We start from the raw sequence: 12,507 nt of genomic DNA, 5'->3' as shown, positions 1-12,507 counted from the left end.
GACAATTGGAGCTGGGGTCTGCAAGTCATCACTTTGATTGTAGCAAAGCTCAGTAGTGTTCCGAGTTCTGTTTCCACCAGAGCATTCACCTTCCTCCATGGGTTCATCTAAAGCAAACGTTACTGATATTATTCTTTTTAGGCCTTAATCTTATACCTTCTTTCTGTACAGCAAGAAGATGGAGGGGGGGAAAATGTCAGTTGTTGCTCTGACAGTTCAGGGATTGGTCCCTGGGGCAGTAACATTTAAAGAGCCACTTACCTGTAGGATTGGCTTTAGGGGCCTAGCTTCCACTGAGTGTTGTCCTAGATGATGTCTTTTTTCTTTGGACATTCCCATCCTGGTAGCAAAGCTGGGAAGAGAGGAAAGACAGAGCAATAGCAAAATAGACACACTTCAGCCTCCAATTGAATGTAGCTATGACCCTATCCCTGCTATATGCCTTTGGACATTGGAGGGGAAGAGAGAGCAAGAGGACATTTAGGTCTTTTATTCTTCAAAACCTTAATCAACTCCTGTTTTTTTTTCCTTTTTCTTCTTTTCCATATTCCTGTTGTCCCTCATCTTTCCTAATTACTGGGAGGAACAGAGAACTTAAAGCAGAGAATGTAGAGTAGATTTACGACTCTTTGCCACAGAATGTTTCAATCAGCTTCTTAAGGAGCTCATGTTCCTTTTCTCCTCTGTGTGGCAAACCAGGCAACAGGAACCTTGTTTTGCAGATGCTCTAATACCGATAGGTTTGGCTTTACCTTTCTACAACGCATTCCACTAACATGAGGGGAGGGTAGGTCTAACAACTTTGGAATGTTCATGGTCATTGCCCTAGCCCCATTTGGGTCAACTGATCTGGAAACACTTGCTCAGCATAGCACAGAATCCAAACACCACCCAGGCCTCCCTGCGTACACTGAAGACTGACTCCTGCATCTGTTCTTATTAGTACACCTAATAGAGGCCCTCAGTACCTGTCTGATGAGCATCTTTCCCCAGAGCCTCTGGTGCCCTTGGAGGTTGGGATGTTCAAGGTGAGTGCCTGTTGGCGAGTACACAGCTCATCATACTTATCCCCAATGGCAGCTAATAGCCAGCGCAGCCCTTCAATTATGGGCTGATGGTTCCTTTTTTGTAGGTTTTTGATGGCTGAACAGGGTTCCTGTGACAGAAAGAGAAGAGAAGAGAATGCTCTAACCCAAGGGACTGGAACCCTTGAGCCCAAAGTCCGAATTATTCTCAGCCAAGAGCAGAGGTACCCTTAAGCTCTGCTATGCCTATAGAGGCTCTCAGACTTCCTAGGAGATACCCAGGACCCACCCCTGAGAAGGTAAACGAAAAGAGAAGAGTTGAGGTCCTTTAATAAAGTGATTGTGGTGTCATGTCCTGGATGTGTGACGTTGGGCAAGTCACTCATAGCCTCTGAGCCTTAGCTTTCTTGTCCATAAAATGAGGCTATTGAAACTTCTAATTGTACAGAGCTATTTTGAAGGCCTAATGAGAAAACAGATGTGAAAATGTCTTAAGAATGCATTATTTACTGTCAGTGTTGAGTCAGAAATCATCACTGTAGATGTTGCCTGTGGGGGAGAGGCTTTGCCTGAGACCCAGCAGATGGGGCTGATTATGGAATGGGCCAGGGGATGCATCAGCTGGACTCAAGAGGGTGAGAGGGAGGGAGGGGAGGAAGGGGAGTTGATACTTACCACTCGGCACAGGGACTTGTTCTCATTCACTAGCCTTTCTAGGAGTAGATATTCAATAATATCACAAGGTAGGAGGGCATCCTTCTTGTCTTGTTTGTTTGCCAGGCTAGAGCAGGGCATAGGAGAGAGGAAGGGAAGAGAAGAGGAAGAGTGTAACAGAAATTGAGGCCAAGGGCAAGCAAAGAAGGGAAGGAGGAGGAGAACCAATCAAATCTAGTACAACTACTGTATATCCAGGAACTAGCTTTAAAAACATAACCAGTGGGGGGCACCTGGGTGGCTCAGTGGGTTAAGCCTCTGCCTTCGGCTCAGGTCATGATCCCAGGGTCCTGGGATCGAGCCCCGAGTACGGCTCTCTGCTCAGCAGGGAGTCTGCTTCCCCGCCCTCTCTGCCTACTTGTGCTCTCTCTCTCTCTGTCAAAAAAATAAATAAATAAATAAAATCTTAAAAAAAAAAACATAACCAATGGGATGAGGCAGAAATGTTTCTAGCCAACTCTAAGTGGAGAAAAGAAGAGGACAGATAATTTGAATTCAAGATAATCCCCTGGCCTCACTTCTCTCTTCCTCTACTCTGTGCCATCAAACTTGAATTAGAATGGCTAACTGGGATATGAATAGAATTGGAGTTTTTAACACACCCTCCCAACCTCTGTTCAGGCTTGAATTGGGGGTACTAATGAGGAATGAAAAAAACAAAAAGGGAGTGAGGGAAGGGTGAGGAATGATGGGCCACCAGAATTACCACCCTGGAATGAATGCTAGTTATATAACTCTTGGGTAGTTGGTGAGAGTAGGAGTCCATTGATATCAATTATACAAAACAGGAGTTGTTTTCTGCCACCTTCTCAGGGTCAGAGATGGAAAGTGGCTTTTGAAAACTGCCCCCAGAGGACTGGCCCACTTCCTTTCACTGAGCTGAAGGGAAGAGGAGGTCACGCTGGGTGTGACAAAGGGACCACCCTTCCTGCCTACTTCTCTTCTGAGGATACATGGGAAGGGGGAATTGGGCACAAAAGCATAGGCTTACAGTAGGAGAGGTTTCCCTGCCACTCTTTTATCAGCCAGCAGATGTGTCATGATGATCTTCACTTCTTGCATGCGGCCTAAGTCACTGGAATCCAGGACAAAAACAAGTCCATGTGCCTGTGCATAGTAGTTTGGCCAGATTTCTCGGCCCTTCATGTCTCCATTCAGGTCATAGATGGAAACTTCATACTCATCCAGCAAGAGTGTAATCAGTTCAGGTTTCATACAATTGTCCATTCTACTGGGAAGTACTAGCAGCCACAAAGCAAGGGAATAGAGTTAGACATAAGAATTTGGTTAGCGATGATCTGAACCTTGACCAGAGCCTGCTCTGAGGAATCCAACTGAGGCGTCTTGCCATTCTGCTCACACTCATGGATTCATCTTCCTCAACCAGCACTTGGTCATGCTATCCTTTCCTGGCTCAGTAGCCTTCAGTGAGTACCCACTGCTCCCAGGATAGAATACTGGCCCCTTTGCCTCCTAACCTTCCAGACCTGACACCAGTCACACAACCACTTTCTTCCTCCCTCTGCTCCTTGGCTAGTGTTCTTCCCATACCACAAGAATGCCATGCTCTGTTTTGCCCTGGGCCTTCACAACATGCTATTCCCACCGCTTAGAACACTTTCACACTACTCTCTGTTTGCTTAGTGTCTTTTTTTTTTTTAAAGATTTTATTTATTTCTTTCACAGACAGAGATAGGCAGAGAGGCAGGCAGAGAGAGAGGAGGAAGCAGGCCCCCTGCTGAGCAGAGAGCCCGATGCGGGGCTCGATCCCAGGATCCCAGGACCATGACCCGAGCTGAAAGCAGAGGCTTTAACCCACTGAGCCACCCAGGCGCCCCTGCTTAGTGTCTTTTAAAAAAATACATCAATTTAGGGGCATCTGGGTGGCTCAGTGTGTTGAGCCTGTGCCTTCAGCTCGGGTCATGGTCTCAGGGTCCCGGGATTGAGCCCCGCATTGGGCTCTCTGCTCAGCAGGGAGCCTGCTCCCTCCCTTCTCTCTGCCTGCCTCTCTGCCTACTTGTGATCTCTCTCTGTCAAATAAATAAATAAAATCTTTAAAAATATATATCAGTTTAGATTGTGTTGCCTCTAGGAATTTTTCCCTAACTCACACCATCATCTGCCAGGCTAGACAAGGTGCCTTTCTTCTAGGCTTACCACTCACAGCACATATTAGTGTTATAAAGTCTATGATTTTATTATCTGAGTTCTAAACTACAACAGGACAGGAACCCTTTCAGTTCTGTTCACCGTTGTATTCGTGATGCTGAGCACAGAAGCTGGCACACAGCTGGCAGAACAGATATTTGTTGAATGAATTTTGGTGAATGAATGAATGAATGAATGAACGAACGAACAAGGGGCCCTTTTCTCCCAGCCTTTCTTCAAGGCCTACCTCAAGTACCACTTTTTTTTTCGGAAGCCTCTCTGACCTGTCCATTTCTCATTTCTCTCGTTTTTATTGAGCATGTGGTCTAGTGAACTGGTTCTTAACCTCATTCCGTGTGTATCCTGTCTTCTCAACTAAAATGTAAGCTCTGTCAGGGAGGGGCTCCGCATTACCTTACATATAGTAGGTACTTAACAAATGTTTATGGTGCCTATTACTGTGGATGAAAGTATGAAGTCCTCTTTCTCATATCTCCTCCAAGAAACCATTCCAAACTCAGATGCATTTACTGTTTTAAGGCTATGGCCAGGGCATAGAATCCCATAGAGTGTTCCATACCTCTTTCAGCTCCCATAGAAATGCAGTTCAAAACGACAGTTTTATACACATTGCAGTCTTTTGAACTCACAGTCCAACCTGGCTCTCTCCCCACATTAGTAGTAAAATGATTTTTATAGATTCTCTATACTCATACCTGGGAGTTTTAACACCAGAATCAGCAGCTTCTTATTTATATATAGTCTTAGATCTACCTATGACACTTTCCATGAGATTGCCAGAAGGAGCCATTTAGCTGAGACATTAGTAAGATGCTTTCAAATCTTCGGAAATGTATACTATACACATATTTACGTGTGTGTGTGTGTGTGTGTGTGTATAATATATATATAATCTATATTATATTATCTATATTATCTATATAATATATATTATCATTACATTTTCATGTTAGTCAATGATCTTTTTAATTATAGTTTTCAGACAACAGTTTTCAGTCACAACTTTGATATGGCATTTGCTATGTATTAGATTACTTAAAAATAGTGAGTGAACAGGTTGAAATTCCATAGGTAATTTTTTAATCTTATTTCCTGCATCCAGGCAAGATTTTTTTTAAGAAATTTTTTTTAAGATTTTATTTATTTATTTGAGAGAGAATGAGTGAGAGAGAGCTTGAGAGAGGAGAAGGTCAGAGGGAGAAGCAGACTCCCCAAGGAGCTGGGAGCCCAATGCGGGACTCGATCCTGGAAGTCCAGGATCATGACCTGAGCCAAAGGCAGTCGCTCAACCAACTGAGCCACCCAGGTGCCCTAGGCAAGATTTATATCATTTTTTTCTCTGTCAGAGCAAAACATTTTCCCTAGTTTCTTTTTTTTTCTTTTTACTTGAAACCTTACCAGTTCCTTCCATAATGCAATCTATTGTTGGTGAACCTTAGAAGACATGAGAAGTTGTTTCCTGATAATTTAAATTTCTTTTATTTCCGCTATTAATTTGTAAACTCTCTGAGGACAGGCACTGAGTCTAATTTATCTCTACATTCTTTTTTTTTATAAAGATTTTATTTATTCATTTGACAGACAGAGATCACAAGTAGGCAGAGAGGCAGGCAGAGAGAGAGGAAGGGAAGCAGGCTACCTGCTGAGCAGAAAGCCGGACTCGGGGCTCAATTCCAGGACCCTGAGATCATGACCTGAGCCGAAGGCAGAGGCTTTAACCCACTGAGCCACCCAGGCATGCTTATATCTACATTCTAAAGCACAGTCTGGGGACTCTGATTCAGAGATACATAGAGGTGATCGTGAAGTCCTACTTTATACCAAATAAATCAGAACCTCTATGTTTGGGACCAGGCATTTGTATGTTTAACAAACTCCTATAGTGAAGAAAATCCCCAGGTGATTTTTCTGTACTTTTAAGCTTGAGACTCACAGCCTTAGAGAGCAATGAAACTCATGCCTGTTGTGTCTCAGCATCATCTGGTGCGCTTGTTAAGATTTTGTATCTGTGGGCCCACCCAGACCAAAGTATCAGAACCTCCAGGCACCTGGGTCAGTAGGTATGAAATCCCCCTAGGTGATTCTGAGTTTAGGCTCTCAGTACTCACTATGCTCAAAGGATCACCTGTGGAGCTTTTAAACCCTGTGACAGTAGGCCTCATTCTTTGAAGGTTTGATGCCACAGATCTGGATTGAGGCTTAAGCATTTTTTTTTAAAGCTCCCCAGGTAACTGAAAGCTATTGCTGGATTTGAGAGGCACTGCTCTAAATGCCCTCATTTAGGGCAGCTGCCCATGCTCATGTTTGGGTTTCTTGCCCCCATGGGACCATGCCAGGCAGAACAGTTATAGTGAATGGTGTCATTGATAATAATGGCTTATATCCCAAAAATATTTTGTAGCTGGTATCTTCAAATGTTCACACAAGTTAGAACTTGTAGATTGAAATTTCCTTCCTAGGTTATTGTTTGTTCTTGGCAATCATAAACATCTGCAGGAGCAGGGGAGGCGAGCTATTGCATTTTGGGTACTAGATTGACTCTGGTTGTCCTGCATGGCCAAAGATGGCCCTCGACAGCCTTCAGGTTGTGACATCAGTGACACTTTGCTTCTTCACCATTCAAAACTATTCTTTGAATGAAGTCACAACCATATACCTATTGGCTTATGAAGCAGCCCCAAGGTAGTCACCAAGCACAAGGCAAGTTATACAGTAACACGTCAAATAGATTATAGGCTCTTTCCTTGAGGAATTAGAACGAAAAGCAGGCACGGTTCTCACAGACAAAATAGCACATGGCTAATTGCAAGATGAATGCTTCCCAAAGCTGGCTGGCCACCAGGAACACCTGGGGAGTTTTTTTTTTTTTCTGGGGAGTTTTTAAAAGATGGATTCCCAGGACCCACCCAGACTGGATGGGAATCTGGGGCTGGGGCTGAGTTGGGGCTCTAAAAATTATCCCCACTTTCATCAGTAATCTTGTGATTTATCCTGGCTCCTTGATTTTCCTGCTACCCCTTAGCTTTTTACCATTTCTGCCTATCAGAGAACTGGGAGAGGTAGTGTGTCAAGTTTTCTGCCTATAAGGGGAAAGGACCGGGGAGGGGGAGGATGGAGAAGTTGTAAAGAGGCAGCATGTTGCCTGAGGAGAATGGGGGAGAACATTCCACAACTATTGAGTACCTGCCCGAAGATACTAAAAGCACAGAGACTAAAGATACAGAGCTGAAAAGATCTGTAACTTCTCAAGAGGCTCACAGTCCAGGGGAAGGACTTGCTGTCATGCAGTGATGTCATAAGTGCAAGCTAGAGAGAGGCACAGAATAGAGCAGGAGCTGAGGAAGGAGGCGCTGGGCATTAGGGATGACCCAGGTCAAGCTGGGGCCAAGTGTAGGCTTGTGTCTGAAGGCATTTGATTAAGCAGTTAGATAATGAAGTGGATGAATTGTTAGGTAGTGAGACAGCATGTACAGAGTGTGGGCATGTGAACTAGAATGCTATGATCACGGAGGAGTGGCAAATAATTTGTTTTGGCTTTATCAGGGGGCAAATGCAGAGACGGTGAGAAAATGAAGCTGGAGGAGAAGTCAAGGACCAAATCATGGAGGACCTTGTGTGCTGCTGAAGAATTTAAATTTTGTTTTGATGATAAAGGGAGGCTTTGGTTTTGAGCAGGGAAGTGCCATGGTCAGATTTTTGCATTAGATCCTTCAGGCAACTGTGTGCATTGAGAACTGGGTGTACAACTACAGATGGCAAGATCAGCCAGCAGGCAGTCACTGTAGTTCAAGGAGATTGATGCAGGCTTCCAGTAAACAAGTGGCAGAGGAGTCAGGTGAGCCGTTGCCTGTACTTTGCTGAGGGCCCAGGTTATGTAAAGCTCAGCCACATCATCACACCCCTTTTTCTGTTTTATACACTTAAATGGAGGTCATCCTATGCTGGGCTCCCTACTTGGCTGACCAGCAGTTAGATGGGTCTTCGCAGCTAGAATAGTTGTTCCCTGAAATTCTGTGTAACTATTGCTTGAAATGTCAAGGTATTAAACTGGAGATCTGGTATTAAGCGTGCATGCCTCTGAACTGACAACATTTCTCAAGCTCCAACCCTCTATATTAACTGTCACAAAGAGTTTCATGTTATTAAACTTCTTCATCATCCCACACTTGTCTCTCTTATCTAGACCAAATTCCACTTTAATTGAGTTCTGAAACTAGACACTGTTTGAAACATGCTATCCTTTAAAATTGACTGCAGTACTTTACATAGTTTGAGCTCATTCATACTGACACTATGAGAGGACCTTCAATTAGGATGTCTTGTAAAGGGAGAGGCGACAGACATTACATAAACAGGCTGATCGTACCTGAGGAATGTGTGTGTGTGTGTGTGTGTGTGTGTGTGTGTGTGTGTGTGTGCGCGCGCGCGTTTGCGTTGGGAAGTGATTATCTTCAAAAGACGGAACCTGAGGGCCATGAAGTAAGGCTAGGAAGAAAGGAATGATTATTTAATTGGCCCCTGGGGACCATAGGAAACCTAAACCAGAATATAATGCTCTTAATTCCTTACATCTTTGGAAAGCCTCCACAAGAACAGTTTTGCCTGAGTTGTCCAATCCAATGATAATGATGGTCACATTCCTGGAAATAGAAAAGAAAAATGAGCCAAAGCCTTAAAAAGCACTGTTAGTTCTTAGGGTAAACAAAGAATTCTATTCTTCATTGATGTTTGAGGCTCTGCCTGTAGGAGTCTCAATGCATCTACCATAAAAAGCACAGCCAAGGTGGTAGAAAGTGGCATGGGAACCCCTTCCTAAAGCCTCCAAGGATGCATTTATTCCCTGATTTACTTGCCTTGTAGAATTGGCCATCCTCCCCCAACCTTGCCTCCAATCTTGCAGACGTTGCTTAATCACATTCCCTTACAATATATATCATGAAGATTCGTCCCTTGAGGGACTTTGGGCCAATACACTGGAGGAAATGGAATAGGTCTAGAGAAATAATTGCAATATTACCTTCGTGTCTCTTCAGTTGTCTTTAGCCGAGACCAGCAAGAGGTCAGCAGCCGGAACATGATTCAGCTTGATTCTTTAATATTAAGGGAAACAGATAAATGAAAAATCAGCCCCATTATTAACACTGAGCCTCAGTCATCTTAGGACTTCACAGGTGCTAATAAAGTCTTAAGTCAGAAGTCCATAACTTCATGCTATCCAACCTTGTCTACAAATGTCATAGAGGGAGAAACGTAATTCTCAACTCCACTGGAAGGTACCTGCAAAGTGGGAGGAATTTCTTATTAAAGCAACCCACCATGGGCATGATAACATCAGTTATGGCCTGTCCCTTCAGCCATAGTTCATCCCTGTTAGGAATATCTCCATTCAGTCCTGGGTGGGGGTGGGGTGTGCAGCAAAACCTTGGAGAAGAACCAGATTAGATTTTAAGAAGGACCTATTGGGAGATCCAAGTGACAACTATCCACTGGGCTTGGTTCTTTTATTGCTTTCTGCTTCAAATATGTATGTATTGATGACCCACTGTCATAGATTTCATACAATTTCTAGAACTGTAAGGGACCTTAGAGATCACCTAGTCTAACAGATTTCAAACATCAGTGCAGGTACCCCACTCTTTAAGATTCTAGGTTGCTGCATAAGCTCCCCTGGTGGTTTCAAAGTGCAGTGATATTTGGAAATGATCACATAAGTAAAAAGGGCAATTTAGACAATCACTTCAATGTTTATCCATGTTGTAGTGTGTATTAGTATTTTGTTCCTTTTTCTGGTTGAATAATATTTTGCTGTGTGTATATACCACAGTTTGCTTATCCATTCACCAGTTGATGGGCATTTGGATTGTTTCTACTTTTTGGATCGTATGAATGATGGTGCTGGTGTTTTCAGCTCTCTTGGGTCTATACCGAGGAGTGGAATTGCTGGGTCATATGATAACTCTATGTTTAACCTTTTAAACCTTTTTGAACCTTTTGAAGATGTGTCAGACTGTTTTCCAAAGTGGCGGCAACATTTTACTCTCCCACCAGCAGTGCAGATGATTTCCACTTTATCCACATCCTCACCAACACTTATTGTTGTCTGTTTATAGCTATCCTAGTGGGGGTGAAGTGGTATCTGATTGTGGTTTTGATTTACATTTTCCTGTTGACTAATTATATTGGATCCCAGAGCTGGGGTAAGTTCCCACTGAGTTAGTGAAACACTTCAACTGATACTTCAGATGGGCTTTGCCTAGCTACCTCATGAGCACAGGGCATGTCCAACTTATCATGGATAACGTAACAAGGTTCTGCAGAGTCAGTCCCTATTTTGGAGAATTGCCATTACCAAATAGAGACTCACAGTTCATAGCACTACTTAGAGTACAGTTTATGCCCTAGGAAAATCGTTTGGTTCCCCATAAGGACCTCCTGGAGAATGGCTGTGGCTTATGCCTGATGAAAGGGAAACCTTATATATGGCTTGTGATCAAATCCAGCCTTATTTCCACTTTGCTCCTGAAGCTGAAAAGACCTGGAGCCTGAAAACACCAGAGCCTAATTATCTGGGTTCCACAATAGCCATCTCCCTTTGAAATGAGACCAGTAGCAGCTTCATGTCTATGTCCTGATAACTGGCCAAGCTTCCTAGCTTGATCTCACGTTCTCTGTACTTGTTAGTGTCACCAAGAAAAGTCAAACTGACATCACACAAGTCTTTCCTCAAGACCTCTAAAGAAGGTTAAATAGGATAACTGAGGAGGAAAACAACTGAGCTAGGGTTTAGTGGTCATTTCTTTCATCTCCAGTGTCTCTCCTAAGTATCCTGGGGTGAAATCACCTAAATTAAGCCTTCATATCTCTTTTCTGTAAATAGAGATAATGATATATTTTGCTTACCTTGAGGTGGTTAATTATTTATCTGATTAGAAGTTGGTTCTTTTTGGATGAAAGACATAAGATATGTAGAGTAATAGGAAGGTGTGTTGAGCTTTCTAGCCTTCTTGCCAGATTAATACAGCTCAGTTGCCTGCTTGTGAAGGGTATGGCGATGGCCTAACAATGGCTGTCAAGACTCTGACATATCTATGGCAACTACTGCCTGGTTCATAGCAACCAAACCCACATCTTCCTACCTTATATAATTACAGCTAATTACTAAATGAACTTTTAGTTATCATAGTTTTTTTTTTCAGTTTACAAAGTATTTATATATTATACAAACTGTTTTTTATACAAAGTAGATCTTTATTTATATAGAACTTAGTATGTGTCAGCCCTCATGTAAGTACATTATACATATTAACTCATTTAATCCTTATTACAACATTGACAAAAAGTGGGGGCTGTCATTCCTACTTTTTGGAGATGAGGTTCACAACAAGATTAAATAATTTTCCCAGGGCTACCCAGCTAGTATGTGATAAAGCCAGAATCCAAACCTGTGTGTTCCAGCTTTAGAACCTGTATATTAGGTTAAGGGTCTCACAGGCTGTGTGAATGAGATGCTCTCAGGGACCAAAGAAACTGCATCTGTTCTGGGCCTCTTTGTCTCTTCTGGCCAAACTGTATTTTACTTACTCTGTTTTTGGTGAACTTTTAAAAAATAAACTTCATTTTTTAAAAGATTTTATTTATTTATCTGATGAATAGAGATCACAAGTAGGCAGAGAGGCAGGCGGGGGATGGGGGAAAGCAGGCTCCCTGCTGAGCAGAGAGCCTGATGCGGGGATCAATCCCAGGACCCTGAGATCATGACCTGAGCCCAAGGCAGAGGCTTAACACACTGAGCCACCCAGGCGCACCAGGATGGTTTTAGATAAACAGAAAAATCACAAAGATACTACAGAGATTGCCCATATACCCCACGCCCAGTTTCCTCTATTTTTAGCATCCTATGCTAGTATGGTGCATTTTTTCTTACAATTAATGAAGCACTATTCTTTTTTTAATGAATCAATCTATGTATTGGGAAATATAGTTAGTTACATCTTAGAATTTCACTGGAAGCAATATTCTTTAATGTCCTTCTTCTGTTCCAAGATCCCATCTAGAATCCCGTAGTATATTTTGTTGTCAAATCTCCTTAGGCTCCTCTGGGCTGTGACAGTTGCTCAGATTTTGTTTTTGATGACCTTGGCAGGAGTACTGATCAGGTATTTGTAGAATGGTCTTCACTTGGTGTTTGTATACTATTTTCTCATGAGTAGGCTGGAGTTATGTGTTCTTGGGAGGAAAACCACACAGGGAAAGGCCTTCCTCTTTACATCATATCATGAGTACATGCTACCAACATGATATATTGCTGGTGATGTTGACTTTGATCACCCAGCTGAGGTGGTGTTTGCCAGGTCTCTCCCCTTTATTCTCCCCTTTCCATACTAGACCCTTTGGAAGAAAGTCACTATGTGCAGCCCACACTTAAGGAATGCAGAGTTGTGCTCCACCTCCTTAAAAGTAGAGTATTTACATAAATTATTTGGGATTCTTCTGTATGGGAAGTTTGTCTATTTTCACTCATTTGTTTATTAAATCATTTATTAATACAATATGGACTCATGGGCATTTATTTTATACTTTGAGTTATAATCCAATACTA

General features: G+C 42.7%; 1 protein-coding gene across 1 annotated transcript; it reads right to left on the bottom strand.

The window, feature by feature from the left end:
* Window positions 1–103: 103 nt before the first annotated feature.
* Window positions 104–8,984, bottom strand: LOC111159238 (ADP ribosylation factor like GTPase 13A). Its single transcript, XM_022521675.1, has 7 exons — window positions 8,926–8,984; window positions 8,478–8,548; window positions 2,731–2,980; window positions 1,701–1,806; window positions 969–1,156; window positions 262–352; window positions 104–163 (listed from the first exon to the last, which is right to left on the bottom strand). The coding sequence occupies exons 1-7, from the start codon at window positions 8,982–8,984 to the stop codon at window positions 104–106; spliced, it is 825 nt and encodes a 274-aa protein (XP_022377383.1).
* Between the last annotated feature and the right edge of the window lie 3,523 nt (window positions 8,985–12,507).

This window comes from Enhydra lutris, unplaced genomic scaffold (assembly GCF_002288905.1).
Source record: "Enhydra lutris kenyoni isolate GAN:26980312 unplaced genomic scaffold, ASM228890v2 scaffoldscaffold67, whole genome shotgun sequence".
Taxonomy (NCBI): domain Eukaryota; kingdom Metazoa; phylum Chordata; class Mammalia; order Carnivora; family Mustelidae; genus Enhydra; species Enhydra lutris.
The sequence above is the reverse complement of the archived record's forward strand: the minus strand, read 5'-3'. Positions and strand labels throughout refer to the sequence as shown.

Excerpts from the sequence above, each read along its gene's own strand:
- LOC111159238 (XM_022521675.1), bottom strand. The coding sequence starts at position 8,984 with ATGTTCCGGCTGCTGACCTCTTGCTGGTCTCGGCTAAAGACAACTGAA. Across the intron at positions 1,807-2,730 it reads GCAGGGAAACCTCTCCTACT|CCTGGCAAACAAACAAGACA; the intron begins GTAAGCCTATGC and ends GCCCTGCTCTAG. Across the intron at positions 353-968 it reads GAAAGATGCTCATCAGACAG|CTTTGCTACCAGGATGGGAA; the intron begins GTACTGAGGGCC and ends CTCTCTTCCCAG.